General features: G+C 50.7%; 1 protein-coding gene across 1 annotated transcript; it reads right to left on the bottom strand.

Annotated features, from left to right (window-relative positions):
- Nucleotides 1-3563: 3563 nt before the first annotated feature.
- Nans (N-acetylneuraminate synthase) lies at nucleotides 3564-16786 on the bottom strand. Its single transcript, XM_040738717.1, has 6 exons — nucleotides 16617-16786; nucleotides 12885-13100; nucleotides 8340-8439; nucleotides 7307-7461; nucleotides 5050-5316; nucleotides 3564-3804 (listed from the first exon to the last, which is right to left on the bottom strand). The coding sequence occupies exons 1-6, from the start codon at nucleotides 16746-16748 to the stop codon at nucleotides 3595-3597; spliced, it is 1080 nt and encodes a 359-aa protein (XP_040594651.1). The 5' UTR covers nucleotides 16749-16786; the 3' UTR covers nucleotides 3564-3594.
- Nucleotides 16787-17590: the final 804 nt, after the last annotated feature.

Raw genomic sequence — 17590 nt, forward strand, 5'->3', positions numbered from 1 at the left:
TAATCCCAGCAGAGGTAGGTGGCTCTCTGAGTTTGAGGCCAGCCTGGTCTACAAAGCAAGTTCCAGGACAGCCTGCAAAGCTACAGAGAAACCTTGTCTTGAAAAACCAAAACAAAGAACCCACAACTTGTCCTCTAAACACAGAGTGCATACCCACCCATAATACACAATGGAGAGGCTGGAGAGATGTCTCAGTGGTTAAGAGCACTGGCTGCTCGGAGAGGACCCAAACTCAGTTTCTATCATTCACATGGCAGCGCACAACTGTATCCGTGAGACTGAACACACTCCTCTGGCTCCTGTGGGCGTCAGGCACACACGTGGTGCACACACACATGCAGGTGAAACCATACACGAGAAAGTAGAAAACCTGAATCCTTGGCTTACCACTCCCTGAAGAACTCAGAAGGCTGGGCCCTCCTTCCCATCATCCCACTCCTACCAAACCATCACTTCCAGCTTCTGGGCATTTCCTAAGCCTGCACAGTTCTTCTCTCAGCCATTGCTCAATCTACAAGGCTAAACTAGCTGTAACTTCTAGACTTTCCCAGGTCAATTCCCCTCACCCCTTCTATAGTGACGGTCAGCTCGGCGGATCCTCTCTGGAGGTGTCATGGGCACAGCCGGCCCACAAGCACTTAAGCATGTCCGTTTTTCAACTGTGAGCCTGGGAAGTGCCTGGATATAAACCAGAACACCCCTCACTCCACCACCCCAAGAAAGGGAAGTCCTAATTCACAAAGAAACCTCTCAGGCTAACTATACACGGAGGGAGACTTGAATATATACTATCAAACAGCAATGATACAATAAGGTTGGGTTGGGCCCAGAGGTGAGGCTCAGTGGTTAGAAGCTCAAACTGCTCTTGCAAAGGGCCCCACCACCCATACCAGGCAGCTCACAATTGTAACTCCAGAGCCAAAGGATTCGACACACATGCACGTGCACACACACACCTTGAAGAGCAGCAGCTGAGCCGGGCATTGGTGGAGCACGCCTTTAATCCCAGCACTCGGGAGGCAGAGGCAGGCGGATCACTGTGAGTTCGAGACCAACCTGGTCTACCAAGCGAGTACCAGGACAGCCTCCAAAGTCACAGGGAAACCCTGTCTCGAAAAACCAAAAAAAAAAAAAAAAAAAAAAAAACAGCAGCTGAAGAGAAGTCTCAGCAGTTAAGAGCATTTTCTGCTCTTGCAGAAATCCCAGGTTCAGTTCTCATCATGTACATAGCTCATAACTGTAATTCTAGTAAGGGATCTGATGCCCTCTTTTGACCTCCACTGGCATTATACATATATACATAAAATAAAAATAAACCTTTAAAGAGAGAAAGGGCGTAAGATGGCTTGATAGTAAGAGTGCTTGCTGCGGGGGCTGGAGAGATGGCTCAGAGGTTAAGAGCACTGACTGTTCTTCCAAAGGTCCTGAGTTCAATTCCCAGCAACCACATGGTGGCTCACAACCATCTACAATTCAATCTGGTGCCCTCTTCTGGCATGTAGGCAAAACATTATGTGTAATAAATCTTTTTTGTTTGTTTGGTTTTTTGTTTTTACGAGACAGGGTTTCTCTGTAATGTTTCGGAGGCTATCGGTCCAGCCCAGCCTCGAACTCAGAGATCCGCCTGCCTCTGCCTCCCGAGTGCTGGGATTAAAAGCGTGCGCCACCACTGCCTGGCATAATAAAATAAATCTTAAAAAAAAAAAAGTGCTTGCTACACTGGGACCTGAGTTCAGATCTCAGCACCAAGTAAGAAGTCAGGCCTAGCAGAGACAGATTTCTGGAGTCTGCTAGATGCCTGCACAGCTAATGCTGCCTCAGATAAAGTGGACAGCGATAAAGCAGGACATCTGACCTCTGCAAACACAAACATAAAATGGGGGAAGGGCGATAGAGGTCGGCCAGTAAAAAGGAATGCTGCCAAGTCTGATGGCCTCAGATGGATCCTCGGGACCAACATTGTGGAGGGAGAAAACTGACTCCAAGTCATTCTCTGTAACTCTGCACACACACACACAGACACACACACACACACAAAAGAAACGTGGGCCCAGCGTGGTGGCGCACACCTTGAATCTCAGCACCCAGGAGGCAGAAGGCAATCAGATCTCAGACTTACGTCCAGTCTGGTCTACATAGCAAGTCCCATGCCAGCCAGAATATAGTGTGAGATTCTGTCTCGGGGAAAAAAATGAAAATGAAGACGAGAAGATACTTGAACAAAATGATTAACCTCAGCATTGACTCCAAAGAACAAAGTGACATGTGACAATGAACCTCTATAAAAAGCTCACACAGCTTAAAGAAGTGGAACAATGGAGTCTTTGTGCCTGGGCTTGTAATCGGTCACATGTGACAAGGCACTCTGGTGATCACGGCAGGGATCATTTCTACACCCCCCTCACACTGGAAACACGCAAGCTCCACCTCCACGCCCCACACTGCCGTCCCTTACACAGATGGAGACTGTTCTTCCACGGTTCATGTTCCCCTTCTTAACAGCTGCCTCACTGACCCAAGTTAGCATGCCCCTTCCTCGTCTGAGGACTAGCCATGGGTGAGCATACACCTTCCCCGTCTGAGGACTAGCCGTGGGTGAGCATACACCCCGTCTGAGGACTAGCCATGGGTTAGCATATACCCCATCTGAGGACTAGCCGTGGGTTAGCATACACCCCATCTGAGGACTAGCCGTGGGTTAGCACACACCTTCCCCGTCTGAGGACTAGCCATGGGTGAGCATACACCTTCCCCGTCTGAGGACTAGCCGTGGGTGAGCATACACCTTCCCCGTCTGAGGACTAGCCGTGGGTGAGCATACACCCCATCTGAGGACTAGCCATGGGTTAGCATACCCCTTCCCCGTCTGAGGACTAGCCATGGGTTAGCATACCCCTTCCCCGTCTGAGGACTAGCCATGGGTGAGCATACACCTTCCCCGTCTGAGGACTAGCCATGGGTTAGCATACACCTTCCCCGTCTGAGGACTAGCCATGGGTAAGCATACACCTTCCCCGTCTGAGGACTAGCCATGGGTTAGCATACCCCTTCCCCGTCTGAGGACTAGCCATGGGTTAGCATACCCCTTCCCCGTCTGAGGACTAGCCCTCCAAAGAAGGGGCTGGCTGCTTAGAGCCATGTCCCCAGGCCTCTGGTGGTAAGTGACACAGAGTGTGCCCTGAAGATCTGCCAAGGGAAACTTGCTCTCTCCCAACTTTACTCACAGAGACAGCAAGCCTGCCTCTGCCCACAGAGACTCACGCAGTCTAATGCAAAGGGACCACTCTGGGAACCCGGGGAGAAGGGCAGGAGAGCAGGGGAGCCAACTGTCTGAGGAATCAAGACCTCGAGTTCCTGGAGTTGCTCTGTAGGTGGGAACATGAAGGATTAAGGTGACAACAGCGCTCACAGAAACCCTAAAGGGGTTTCAATTTGCTCTGGGTCACCTCCCCTGGCTGGACACTTCAATGTAGAATGGCCTCATTGGCTCTTCCTTTCCAGTGTCTGGACACAGGTGGCCACCATGACAGGGCGCCCCCAACACACTGGACAGGAGCAGCAGGGAGGCTGAGAAGCCAGGGGGTGGCACTTTATTTAAGACTTGATTTTCTTGCTGTGATTTTCCACAGAGTCTTCCAGGATTGTGTCATCCTCTTCAACCGTGACCAGCACCTTTTTGCCCACTAGGTTGAAGATGTCTTCAGGAGGGTAGCCTTTGGGCTCCCCCACTTTCACAGTGAGCATGTCCAGGGTCAGGATGGTGCCCTCCGGGATTTTCACCTTGGCCACCACGGACTTGCCCAGCTGTGGACACAGGAGATCCGGGTCAGGTCCTAGAATAACTCCTGCACACGTGCTGTCCCTGTGATGGGACCGTCACAGTGGGGACTTTACCACAAAGCCAGTGTCAGCACAAAGGACAGGGCTCAGGCTGTGTAGCCTGACAGATCTGACAGACACAGGTTCAAGGCCCATGGGCCTGGGGTGCTGTTTCCCTGCTAAGGGTGCTGGCACCTTGTCAGAATAGTAACAGTGGGACAGAGCATGCTCCCAGCATATGACAACTGTGATCACTTTTGTCCCTGTCTAGTTAACGTCTTATGGGAAACTAAGCTGCCAGTAACCAAGACGAGAACCTAAAAGAGGGCTAGGGAGGGCTCATGAGCAATGAGGGTGACTTATCCAGATGACAAGGGGTGCCCAGGAAGGGGACAGACACGACAGGCAGATGTGGAGACCACGGGCTGGCTCACACCCACAGATACTCTGAAGCAGCATTTGCTGTCCCCACAGCGCACACCAAAGAGCCTCCGAGTTCTAATCTGCTTGGCACTCAGCACCTGGAAAAGCTGCGGCAGCTGCTGATTATCACAGTGTGGCCCTTGCTGGGCTCCACACTCCGCTCTGGGCACTACCCTTCACGCCCAACTCCTGGAACGCGCTCCACTTCGTTTGCAGGACAATTATATCCCTTTACTGCTAACTTACTGTCGGGGGGGTGTGCATCAGGCAGTCTCCCATGGAATAAAAGATGACAATATTTGTCATGTATACCCAGCGTCTAGCCTCTGCCCTGACCCATACGACTGCCGGTGATGAGTCTTGCACCCAGAACTCCTGGGACTCCCGGCTCTAAACTCCCAAGGACAGAAAGGCCCGGGCCACAGCTTCCAAGAAGTAGGGAGGCATGCCTCAGCCTCACCATCAATGCCTACCAGTACCCCTTGTACTGAGGACTGCCCAGGCTGTCTTCCCGATGCCTCAGAATATGCCTACTCCAAGTGACCAGGTCTGGTATCTTAGGGCTTCACTTCGTATCTCCTAGGGTCCAGAGCCAAGGCCACGGGCTTCAGAGACTTAGAAAAGCTAACGTGACCAGAGGTGGCTGCAAAGCCTGAAGTGCTCTTACATGACACCTCACCCTGCTGCTCCCACAGCCTGATGACACTCAGATGGGTGGGTGTGACATCCCTCCCCCTGGTCATCTGTCAGGCGAGCCACACCCGCCTCAGGACAGCGAGGCTAGGCAGTCCGTCAGGCAGCACCCACCTTCTGGTTGCAGGCCACCTCACAGGGCAGCAGCTGCTTCGTGGGAGAGCCCAGCGCCCGCTCCACCAGGCGCACAGCCCGCACCAACTCTGCCAGCTCTCCAGGCTCCAGCGACGCTGAGTGGTCGCTCCCCTTCCAGGTTTTGTCCAAAGTTATGTGACGTTCCAACACTTTGGCCCCCAGAGCCACCGCGGCCACAGAGATGGCAATGCCCGTCTCATGCCCAGAATACCCTATGGGGATGTCGGGAAAGAGCTTCTGGTATTCCTAGACAACAGAAAATGATGTGGTTATCCTTCTGGGCCTTCACACATGTTCCCCTCGTCAGGGAGATCCGACCAGCACCCCACTCCAGCCACTCCCAGGCAGAGCAGTCAGGGTGGGACAATAAGGCAGGCACTCTGCGCCTCCCCCTGTGGGAAGGATAAACGTGTCCACTGAGGGTTGTTGGGAACAGGGAGACCACCTGCTGTACCGGCTGGTTTTATGTCACTGACACAGGAGGGAGCCTCAACTGAAAAAATGCCTCCATAAGATCTGGCTGGAGACATGGCTCAGAGGTTAAGAGCACTGGTTGTTCTTCCAGAGGTCCTGAGTTCAATTCCCAGCACTCACATGGTGGCTCACAACCATTCGTAATGAGATCTGGTGCCCTCCTCTGGTGTGCAGACATACATGCAGGCAGAACATTGTATACATAATAAATAAATCTTTAAAAAAAGAAGAAGATCTGACTGTAAAGCATTTTCTCATTTAGTGATCAATGGGGGAGGGGCCCAGACCACTGTGGGTGGGGCCACCCCTGGGCTGGTGGTCCTGGGTGCTACAAGAGAGCAGCTGAGCCAGCCTTTAGGAGCAAGCCAGTAAGCAGCGCCCTCCATGGCCTCTGCGTCAGCTCCTGACCCCAGGTTCCTGCCCTGTTTGAGTTCCTGCCCTCACTGCTTTTGATGATCTGTTACATGGAACTGTGCATGAAATAAACCCCTTCCTCCCTAAGTTACGTGGTCATGGTGTTTTGTTGCAGCAATAGAAACCCTAAGACACCCACCACCCTGTAAAAGTTACTGTTGCTATTGAGAATGCCTTCTGTGGGCCATCAAGACGGCTCAGAGGGTGAAGGCCAGAGACTGCCATCAAGCCTCGCGACGAGGTTGATCCCTGGAGGCCGTCCAGTGAAAGGAGAAAACCAGCTCCCATAGGCTGTCTGCTATACAGGTACCATGACGTGTACACATATGTATATTCATATACATACATAAATTCAAAACATTTTAATAATCCAACACTGTGTGTGAATGTTTAATCCTGTGTAGACCAAGAATAACAACATAACTGAAATGGAACACCTGAACTCACCCCACAAGTATTTGTCACATTTAATAAGCTTGTACTACTGAAACCAAGTGTGCTACACACAAAAATATCAATTATACACACAGCCCAGGCCAAAAACATTCCGTTGGTGGGAATACTGAATAACTAATGCTGTCTATAATTCACCTAACGCACCGAGGTCCTTCCCAGATGAGTGAGTGTTGTCAGTGATGTGTTGTCAGTGATGGTGGCCAGAGAGCTGACACCCAGCAGGTAGAGAGCAGTAGAGATTAGGATTGTTGGACAACTGAAGTCTCAAGATCCAGCCTACAGATGTGTGGTAAGAGTATAGGCTGCAGCCGGGCAGTGGTGGCACATGCCTTTAGTCCCAGCACTCCAGAGGCAGAGGCAGGCAGTAATGAGTTCAAGGCCAGCTGATCTACCATGGCTGCCCAGAGAAACCCTGTCTCAAAACAACACCCCCACCCTCCCATCAAAAAGAGAGAGTGCAGACTACTAGGCCAGGGAGTTCTGCTGTTACCGGATGGACTGGCAAAGCCACTCTCCCCATGCAGAGAAGTTCAGAGGGAGGTGTGATAGGACTTCTAATGAGAGTGGAAGATCAGGAGAGTACCTGGAGCCAAAGACTCTAAATTATTAATTAATCAATGGAGGCCTTTAATCCCAGCACTCGGGAGGCAGAGGCAGGTGGATCTCTGTGAGTTCGAGGCCAGCCTGGTCTACAGAGTGAGTTCCAGGACAGGCTCCAAAGCCACAGAGAAACCCTGTCTGGAAAAACCCAAACAAACAAAAAGAAAACGCAGAGCTAGGGCTAGTGGAAGAACACTAGGTTGGCATGCCATGGCCCTGGGCTCAACCCCCAGCTCTGTAAATGCACAGACAACGAGGAGACAGGGCGGCAGGACCCACACTTCCCGCTCACCGAGATGACGCGCAGGTTGGCGTCTTCCGGCTGCAGCGGGTAGGCGCTGGTGCACTGCAGGAAGCAGAAGTTGGGGTTGAGGGGCTTCACGATCTGGTAGACTTGCTTCATGGTGTCCATGGACTGCATCCCACTGGAGATCACCATAGGCCGACCTGAAGAACCGGCACCTTCTTCACAGGGCTCAGACTCCCCCACCCACGTCTCCTAAGACAGCGCCCGGCAACCGACGGGGAAATCCACTTCCCCGGAACCGTGCTCGGCAAAGGGCAGCACACGGAGGGGAGGACAGGCGTGCCTAGAGACCAAGAGGCTGCACAGCACAGCACAGGCTTCATCTCAGCCTACGAATCCCAAATCCAGACACGCCAGACTCTGGAACACTCCTGTTCGCAAGCTTTCGGGATGAGGGACACACCCCGCGGGGCGGCAGATTCCCAGTGCATGCGCAGAGCTGAGCCGGCCCGGTCTAGGGCTGGCCTGCAGAGAGCCCTGTCCTGGGGCTTGTGACACCTTGCCCGTGACACAGTGCAGAATATGCTGGCAGCGCGACCTGCTTCCACGCCAGGTTTGTGACAGGCGACTGAGGTCATTCACACTGGGAAACCAAGTCACCAAGAGTCACATGCAGACTACAGGAGGAGACTCCCTTGCAGGGGCCGGGGGTGCGGCTCAGTGGTGCAGCACTCACACCTGATGCACAGGAGACTGGGTTCAGTCCCTAGCACTGCCCTAAAACAAGAGGTCGGAAGGTTTCTAGAATGTGTCTCCAAAGCTAGGTGTGGTGGCGCACGCCTTTAATCCCAGCACCCAGGAGGCAGAGGCAGGCGGATCTCTAGATGTCTGAAGCCAGCCTGGTGTACATAGCAAGTTCCAGGCTAGTCAGGCTACACAGTGAAGCTCTGTCCCCAAAACAAAACAAAACAAAGTAAAAAGCAAAAACCGATGAGTCTCCATGAATGCTATCACCACTAGTGGCCACTAGGGGGCAGAAACAAGTTTGGACTCAGGTTTTAAGAAAAAAGATACTTACCTTTCTTGGCTGTCTTCTCCAGATAAGGAAAATTGTTAGTGTCGCCAGATCCAACTTTGAAAAATGGAACATTCAATTCATGCAGAAACTCAACTGCCATCTACAGAAAAAATCAGAGTGAGTACTTTTCACCACTGCTCAGAAGCACTGGCCTTGGTGGTACAGGATGGGTGAGAGAGGAAGCCAGTGTAGGGGATTTCCTGCTAGGAAGAGCGCCTCATTTTGCAGCCCCCCTGGGAAATCACTGCCACCTAGTGGCCATTTTGAAAACTGCCACCTTGTTCATCACCCTGCAAGGGTGTAAACCTGCCACCAGCAAAATCCTGCCTTCAGACGCTGTAGAGCTTCAGGCTTGGTCACAGTACAGTGGCTTTCTTTCCAGGGGTCGGCTGGCTTTCTCTGACTGCTGTTAGACCCCTTTCTTGGCCTAAGCCAGGCGGTTACCACTTCCTCTTTTTAGTCTGCCTTAAAGTAACTCAGTCAATACACAGCTCCTCAGACGCCTGCCTGGGTTCAGGGCATGGAACACCTCAGCAGTCTGGCGGTAAGGAAACTTGGCCAGCTATGGCTCCCAGGAGGAAGGGTCCTGGAGATAAACCTGTCTGGTTTCAAATCTAGGCCTGCCAAACTGATTTGACTTAGGATGCGTTTCTTTGCTTTTTAAGACAGGCTCATGATATTCTAGGCTGGCCTGGAACTTGCTATGTAGCCTCTACGCTGGCCTCCAACTCTTGATTCTCTGCCTTAGTCTTCCAAGGGCTAGGATTACAGGCATCACCACCATGCCTGCTTGACTGACTCAGAGCTGTTTAAAGTTCAGTAAGAAAGCCGGGCGTTGGTGGTGCACGCCTTTAATCCCAGCACTCGGGAGGCAGTGGCAGGTGGATCTCTGTGAGCTCGAGGCCAGCCTGGTCTACAGAGCGAGTTTCAGGACAGCCTCCAAAACAATACAAAGAAACCCTGTCTCGGAAAAACAAAAACAAAAAACAAAACAACAACAACAACAACAAAACCATAAAGTTCAGTTAGAGCAGACAGTGGGCATAGCGAAACCTACCCTTGATCCCAGCATTCGGGAGGCCAAGGCAGGTGGATATCTTGTGAGTTCGAGGCCAGCCTGGTCTACAAAGTCAGGATAGGCTCCAAAACTACACAGAGAAACCCTATCTCAAAAAAATAAAACAAAAAAAACAAAACAAACAAAAAACCACAAATAAGATACAGACAGGTAGCAGGTGCTCATAGACCTTTCTGTGCATACTCTATGAGAAATTACTGCTCTAAGGAAGGGGTAACAGAAAGAGGAAGACCAGCGCTTCTCTTTCCTTTTTTTTTTTTTTTTAAGTAACAGCACCATATTGTAGCCCAGGCTAGCCTCAAAGTTGTCTTCCTCCACCCCATGCTCCACCACACTGGGGAACTTTCTAAAGCCCCTTTGCTTGGGATCATGCAAGAGAGGAAAAAGCCCATGATGATGAACTGGGGAGAGCAGGGGTGAGTGACCACTGGGGAGAGCAGGGGTGAGTGACCACTGGGGAGAGCAGGGGTGAGTGACCACTGGGGAGAGCAGGGGTGAGTGACCACTGGAGAGAGCAGGGGTGAGTGACCACTGGAGAGAGCAGGGGTGAGTCATCACTGGGGAGAGCAGGGGTAAGTGACCACTGGGGAGAGCAGGGGTGAGTCATCATTGGGGAGCTATAAATGAAAATTCCAAAAATAATAAAAATAAGAATAATGGTTTGTCTGGCTATGAACAACAACAAAAACAAAACAAAACAAAAAAAAAAACCTAGAAGGAGTTTCTGTGCCTGCAAAGACTGATGAACCAACTGGAATGTCAGCACTATGGAATTTTAGGTTCAGAGGTTAGTTACTCTATCTTGGAACAGCCAGCCCTTGCCCCATTATATATCTGAACTAACACCTCATGGTAATAAATAAAACCTCAGCCAGACAGTGGTAGCACAATCCTTTAGTCCCAGCACTTGAGAGGCAGACGAAGGTGAATCTTTGAGTTCAAGGCCAGCCTGGTCTACAGAGTGAGTTCCAGGATAGTCAGGGCTACAGAGAGAAACTCTGTCTCAAAAAACCAAAAGTAAATAAGTGAGTAAATAAATACCTCCTAGAAGCTATTAACTTAGCAGAACACTGAGTCCGAGAGTCAAATGTCATCAGACAGCATCTTGGGCCTATAGAATGCTCTCCCATTGAATGACACCCACCTCGCTGGTGCACTCACCAATGTATTTTAAAGCTGCTCTGATTTATGACTCTCTTTGGTCTGTAAAAACTATGACAACCCTGAGAAGCCACTTCCACGTTGGATCACGGAATTTGGGGTAACCTAAGTGTGTTTTTAGCCCGTGGTCACTCACGATGGCTCCAAAATAAACTGTCTCTTGTTCCATATAAGATGAGAACTGTGGTTTTATGTCAACAGAGCACAGGATGGGCCAGCCCTGTCCTAAGCAGCAGGCAGCCAGGGGACGGAGGGGAGAGGGCTGGGGCAGAAGCAGAGGGAGGTGGCTCAGTGGCCACCGTCACTGAGCAGGTGCCCTTCAGAGGCCCCAGGCTCACGGCTGCTGCTGGATGCCAACACTGAGCTTTCTTTGACTAAAGTCAACAGTGCTCTACACTCCCTCCTGAAAGGTGTCCTGGGAACGTCTTCAGTCTCCACAAGATTCAGCCACGCCCTGACCTTTCCTAAGCACACAGAGAACACCCGAGAAACTAGGTTAACCCTGGGAGCCACCTGCTTCAGAAACAGGTGGGAGACACGGAAACACAGACAGAACCCAACCACGCTGGCTCTAAGAGGCTGACCAGGAAATGCTAACTTGGCAAAGAACCATCAGTTTGCTCTTTGTATTTCAGGCTGGCCTCAAACTTACTGTGTAACTGAGGTTGGCCTGAACTAACTCTCCTACCTACACCTCCCAAATACTAGAGTTAAAAGTAGGCACCACCAAGCCTGGTTCAGCTCATTTTTCAGTATAAAAACTAAAATAGGCAGGCGGTGGTGGCACACGCCTTTAATCCCAGCACTCGGGAGGGGAGGCAGAAGCAAGGGGATCTCTGTGAGTTCGAAGCCAGCCTGGTCTACAAAGCGAGTCCCAGAGCTGTTACACAGAGAAACCCTGTCTGGGAAAACAAACAAAAACTAAAGGTAAGCCTGTAATCCCAGCACTCAGGATTCTGGGGTTGGAGGACCATGAGGCCAGCCTGGTCTACATAGTGAGTTCCAGACCAGCCAAGGCTACATACTGAGACCCTGTCTCAAAAAAATAAAACAACAAAAGACATTCTAGAGTATCCTCCAAAACAAAACAAAACAAAACAGTGCACTGCTATCAAAGCTGTGCCCTAACATTAACTGGGGAAAAGTACAGAAAACCAAGTGTGACAAGCCAGGAAGTAGCCAGCAGCAGCACACGCTGTAAGACTCAAACAGGAGCTCCAGAGAGACAACATGCAGGAACCACAGGACATTCCTGTCATTACCATAGGACATTCCCTGTCTCGGTCTCTTCCTATTGCCTCTGGATTCCGCTGTAGAACTCTCAGCTACCTCTCCAGAGACACAGTCCTATGGCTGCCTGCGTGCTGGCATGCTTCCCAACGTGACAATGGACTAAACCTCAGAACTGTGAGCCAGCCCCAGCTAAAGGTTTTCCTTTATAAGAGTTACCATGGTCGGGCTGGAGAGATGGCTCAGAGGTTAAGAACACTGACTGCTCTTCCAGAGGTCCTGAGTTCAATTCCCAGCAATCACATGGTGGCTCACAACCATCTGTAATGAGATCTGGTGCCCTCTTCTGGCATGCAGGCAGAACACTGTGTACATAATAGATAAATAAATCTTTAAAAAAAAAAAGTGTTACCATGGTCATGGTGTCTCTTCACAACAACAGAAACCCTAAGACATAAACTTTCTGTACCATTGCCCTGTTTCTTAAACTAAAGTTTTTGACATTCAGAAAACATAACAGCATCAATAGACAGAAGTTATACCAGGCACACAATCCCAGCACTTGGAAGACAGAGGCAGGCAGAGTTCAGGGTCAGCCTGATTTACAGAGTGAGTTCCAGCACAGCCAGGGTTGTAACAGAGACCCTGTCTCAAAAGAGAGAGGGATGGGGGGGGATTATAGTGCATAACGGACCTGCGGCCTAGTACCCGCTGGACTCTTCTAGTATGTCAGTACAAGGCAGACTCTGAGCCACTTTCCTGTGGGTGGTGCCAAGGGCATGCCAAAGAGTCAGTCAGAGCTGGCTGGTGAGGCACACAGGTTCCCAATCTAAACCACATTCCAATGGGAGAGCCTGGCCCCGCTCAGCCGTCCCACAGTGAAGGATGCTGGGGTCCAGCCTGGCTGCTCTGAGGCAGGGGCACTGTTTTCAAACTATGGTACCCTGCTCTCAAAAGCCCTTCCCTGAGCCTCTGGCCTGTTGGCTTCCTACTTAGCTGGGCATAGTTGAGGTGGGCAGAGCCACAGCGGGCTTTACGCCAAGCTGTCTACACCCCACAAGTGGTCAAGCGCTCACCTCATCCATGCCAGAGGCAGTGAAGGAGATGCCAATCTCCTGCGCATAGCGCTGCAGCTCCTTGTACTGGGCGTGGCTGAACTCTAGATGTCGCTTATGCTCCCCATATGTCGTCCCCCACGAATGCTTCGAAGTATATGGTCTCTCCAGGGCCTTCCGGTTAAACTTGAACTCCAACTCACTCTTCTGAAACTTAGCGCAGTCAGCCCCGCACTCCTGTAACACACAGTAGGGCATTCTCAGTGACCTGGACAAGTATTTGGGGACAATGATATGACATCATTATATCTAGACAGAAAGGACTGGGGTTGAGGTGAGGTCAGGAGGGGTGACGTTAAATCCACACCAGACAGGGTAGCCCCATCCCTGGGGCTTGTTGACCAAATCGTGAGCAGTGTGTTCAAGGGAGAAACCTGGTCTCAAAAACTAAGGCAGAGGGCAGGTAAAACGGCTCACCAGATAAAGATGCTTACCATCAACCCTGACAAACAGAGTTCAATCCCAGGTCCCACACAGTAGAACAGACCTCCTGAAAGCTGCGTTCAGACCTCTAAAAACATGCACCGTGGCATGTATACACACACACACACACACACACACACACACACAGAGTGTTCTCGGAAGTGCACTACACACACACACATACACACACACACACACACACACACACACACACACACACACACACAATACATAGTGAGATAAGGTCTCACCAAATAGCCTGGACTGGTCTGGAAATTGCTATGGAGACCAGGATGGTTTCAAACTTACAGTGGTCCTCCTGCCTCTGCTTCCTGAGTGTTAGGATTAAAGGTGTGGGTCACTACAACAGGCTTACATAAAAGTTCTTTTTAAAAAGAAAAAGAGAGGGGCTGGAAAGATGGCTCAGCGATTAAGAGCACTGACTGCTCTTCCAGAGGTCCAGAGTTCAATTCCCAGCCACCTTGAATGAGATCTGGTGCCCTCTGCTGGCATGTAGCCAGAAGATTGTATACATAATAAAAAAAAAATTTAAAAAAGACAAAAAAGAGCCTGGCGGTGGTGGCACACACCTTTAATCCCAGAACTCAGGAGGCAGAGGCAGGCGGATCTGTACGTTTAAGGCCAGCATGGTCTACAGAGTGAGTTCCAGGACAGTCAGGGCTACACAGAGAAATTTTGTCTCCAAAAAACCAAAAACAAACAAACACCAAAAAAAACCTTTAAAACAGGTATAGTGGTGTGTGCCTTTGATCCCAGGCACTTAGAAGGCAGAAGCAAAGGCAGGAAGAACTCTGAATTGGAGGCCAGCCTGGTCTACATAGCAAGTTGCAGGACAGCCTAATTTGATCCTACCGAGAAGAGAAGAGAAGAGAAGAGAAGAGAAGAGAAGAGAAGAGAAGAGAAGAGAAGAGAAGAGAAGAGAAGAGAAGAGAAGAGAGAAAAAAAAGACCAATTTTACTGGCCTGGTGAAATGTCTCATCTGGTAAGTGTTCAGGTCACCAAGACTGATGACCTGCTTGGATTCCTGAGACCCACACGTGTGGGAATGCACTTTAAATGTAATAAAACAAGCAGCAGATTAATCATGGGAGCAAGTGAGCTTGTACACTACAAACTCTAGGTACTAAACTTACAAATGGCAGCAATGTCAAAGCAAAGACTGTAAGACATCCCCTGCTTCGAATTTTAAACCACCACAGAAAGAGAAATAAAAACACCCGAGGCCTAGAAAAGTCACCTGCTCAAGACCCTTCAACTAGTAAATGCTGACTCTAGGCCAGGCCCGTTGTACTAACTACAGCTCAGCCCCAACCTTGTCACTGTGTCCCAGTCCCAGTGTCCTCCAGAACTAAAGAGACGTGTGAGAGAAAAGCCATAACTCTGTTTGCTCAGCTTTTATGCCTCTGGGTGTCTTTACAGCTTCGTCATACAAAGAGGTCCCACCTTGGAAAAACAGCCTGTTCCTCCGAACCCTTTATAGAACCCTTTATAGAGCAACGGCTGGAGACTTGTGTCTAAAAGCAAAGATTAAAAAGTGTAAGGTTTTGAGATAAGGTCTCATTATGTAGCCCTGGAGGGCCTGGAACTTGCTCTCTGGTTCAGGCTAGCCTCGAAATCATAGAAATCTGCCCGCCTTCGCCTTCACCGTGCTGGGATCAAAGGTGTGCACCATCACAACGTACCTTCTTTAAATCTTTAAAATAAAGTTGACAACAGGCTGTTGTAAAATGAAAAATGTCACTTAAAAGCACTCAGCCCGGTACCGCAGAGTGAGACTCTAAAACTTGCTAGCAGTTATTACTTCTAAGTCCTTTTGGGATTCAATGGCACTACATTCACAAGACCACTTATTTTACCCCGAGGAAGGGTAAAATAAAACTGAATTTCAGACGACAGAAGTTACTGGTCAGCTACCTCTTTTTTTAAAATTAATCTATTCACTTTATGTGTATAGGTGTTTTGTCTGAGTGTATGTCTGTGCACCGTGCACGTGTTTGGGTGAGCGAGGTGAGGTGTCAGAGCCCTTAGAACTGGGGTCAGACATGGCTGTGAGCTGCCAGGTGGCTACTGGGAATTGAACTCAGATCCTCTGGAAGAGAAGCCAGCGCTCTTAATCACCCAGCCATCTTCCCAGCTCCAGGAACCGCTCAACGTAATGGCCCATGCTTATAACCCCAGCACTTGGGAGACTGAGGCAGGAGGGCTGCCACAAGTTTGAGCCTAGTCTGGTCTACCTGGTAAGTTCCAAGACAATCTACAAGACAGTCTGCGAGAGACTCTTGTCGACAAAAACAACGAAAATCAATTTAAAAAAATAATAAACCAAGAAATCACGGGGCAGACTTTATTAAAGCTGAGGGCTAGAGAGAAAGGTTTTAATAATATATGACAAGCCCCAAGAGAAAACTGACACACATAATCCCACCATTTAAAAGACAGAAGCAAAATGACTACGGGAGAGCCTGGGATCCATGGTAAATCCCAGGCTAGCCCAGGTTAGCCGAGTGAGACCCTGTTTCAAAAAGACTAAAATCAAAACAGTGTGAGTCCTCGGGCTGGGGGCTGCGTGTGGGAGTGGCTGGAGACATCACCCTTGTAGTCCTGGCTGGAGTGGAGACTTACTACGAGAAGTGCATCTTAGCAGTAGTTAGGGGTCACCTAAGGAGCTCTCTGCCGACCACCGTGCTTTACACTCCGCTTTTCACTTGATGCTCTTCATAACGCCACGAAGCCGGGTTTTCAAATCAGGCAGCTTAGGCGTACCGAGGTCCCCTAGCGGGATCTGCACTCGGAAACCTGCACTTTTCACCGTTTAGTCATGCAAACACTGGAACTGGCAGGTGAAAAAATAAAATGAAATAAAATAAAAGGATAAGCAACTTCTAACTACTGTACTTGTTGGAAACCAATGTCACGGGAGGATCTCCGAGGTGTCTTATGACAAGCAGGAAGGGGCTGGGTCCCTAAGATCCTGGTCTGGTAGGGAGCCCAAGGACGGTGCCAGGCAAGGCTAGCCGCCAATCTAACCGGAGAAGGGAAGGTGGAGGTCGGGTCGGCAGGGAGGCGGAGAGGGCGAGCAAGAGCTCCTGGAAGATCGAGCTGGGGAGCCGAGCAAGTGAGACACGGGGCACAGAACCAGAAAGCGCTCGCGACCGCGCTTGCCGGAGCCTCCCCGGGAACTCTCCCGGGTCCCTCCCTAGGGCTCCACCGCTAGCCCCGCCGCGGACCCTCCCGGGCCCCGCCCCTCACCTTGGCAGTGCGGATCATGCGCTTGGCTATGTCCAGGTCGCCCTGGTGGTTCTGGCCGATCTCCGCGATGATGAAGCACGGATGCTGCCCTCCCACCCAGCGCCCGGGACACAGCTCCAGTTCCAGCGGCATGATGTCCACCCGCGCCCGCGCGCCTCTCCCGGCGTTTCCGCACCCGCCGCTCAGGCCCGCAGGTCCCGGGCCGCCACGTCAGCTGGGCGGCCGCCGCGCAGCCAATCCGCGGACCCCGTCTCGCTCGACAGCCAATCGGAGCCCTCCCTCCGGAGAACGGAAAGAAGAGCAAGCCCCGCCCCGCCTGCGCCGTGGGGCCGGTAGGCGGGATCCCGGGTTTGGCCTCCGCCTCCAGGCATGGCTTGGTTTAAACTAGGTGCTCAGGGCCAGGAGAGCAGGCGCCCCATGATGCAGACAGGAAAGAGTTCGAACCCAAGGGATGCTGATTCTGAAAAGCTACAGAAAGACATGGAAATCTTGCGAACATGAAAAGGACAAAGAAAGAGCACCTCACCTAAAAATGCAGGTGGCACTGGTCAGCAGCCTAGCAAGAATTTCTGCACTGTTAACAACTGCCATTTTCCCTTCGCAGCTGCAGTTTTCTACAAATCTCACAAGAAACCACATTTAGAAGGAAAGAGCAGATACCAAACCCCTCATGCAACCCTAGTTGCTCCCGGTTTTGCCTTATCAGGTTATAATTCCATCCAAGGAGCCACCTCCTATCAAGAGAGAAGGGAAGCAGGGAAAGGTTCCTTGGTGACCTTTTGAGATATAACATGAATGCACCAAAATGGTGCTTATGGCTAATGCTCAGATAGTCGTGGCTCCCCTGTCTTCTCGAACATTTTACATTCGTCCCTGAAGCACACACACATAAGACAGTGCATAGAAACCATGGACCACAATAATTGGTGTGGCACTGAATTTTTTTATTTTTATGTATGTGAATGTTTTGCCTG

Source organism: Mesocricetus auratus, unplaced genomic scaffold (assembly GCF_017639785.1).
Source record: "Mesocricetus auratus isolate SY011 unplaced genomic scaffold, BCM_Maur_2.0 Super-Scaffold_6730, whole genome shotgun sequence".
Classification (NCBI taxonomy): Eukaryota; Metazoa; Chordata; class Mammalia; order Rodentia; family Cricetidae; genus Mesocricetus; species Mesocricetus auratus.

What these genes read in the sequence shown, in the direction of transcription:
- Nans (XM_040738717.1), bottom strand. Translation starts at nt 16,748, where the DNA reads ATGCCGCTGGAACTGGAGCTGTGTCCCGGGCGCTGGGTGGGAGGGCAG. An exon ending in CTGCCTCTGGCATGGATGAG is followed by an intron (nt 8,440 to 12,884) that starts GTGAGCGCTTGA and finishes TTTTTTCTGTAG; the next exon opens with ATGGCAGTTGAGTTTCTGCA. An exon ending in AGGTGGCCTGCAACCAGAAG is followed by an intron (nt 3,805 to 5,049) that starts GTGGGTGCTGCC and finishes CTGTGTCCACAG; the next exon opens with CTGGGCAAGTCCGTGGTGGC.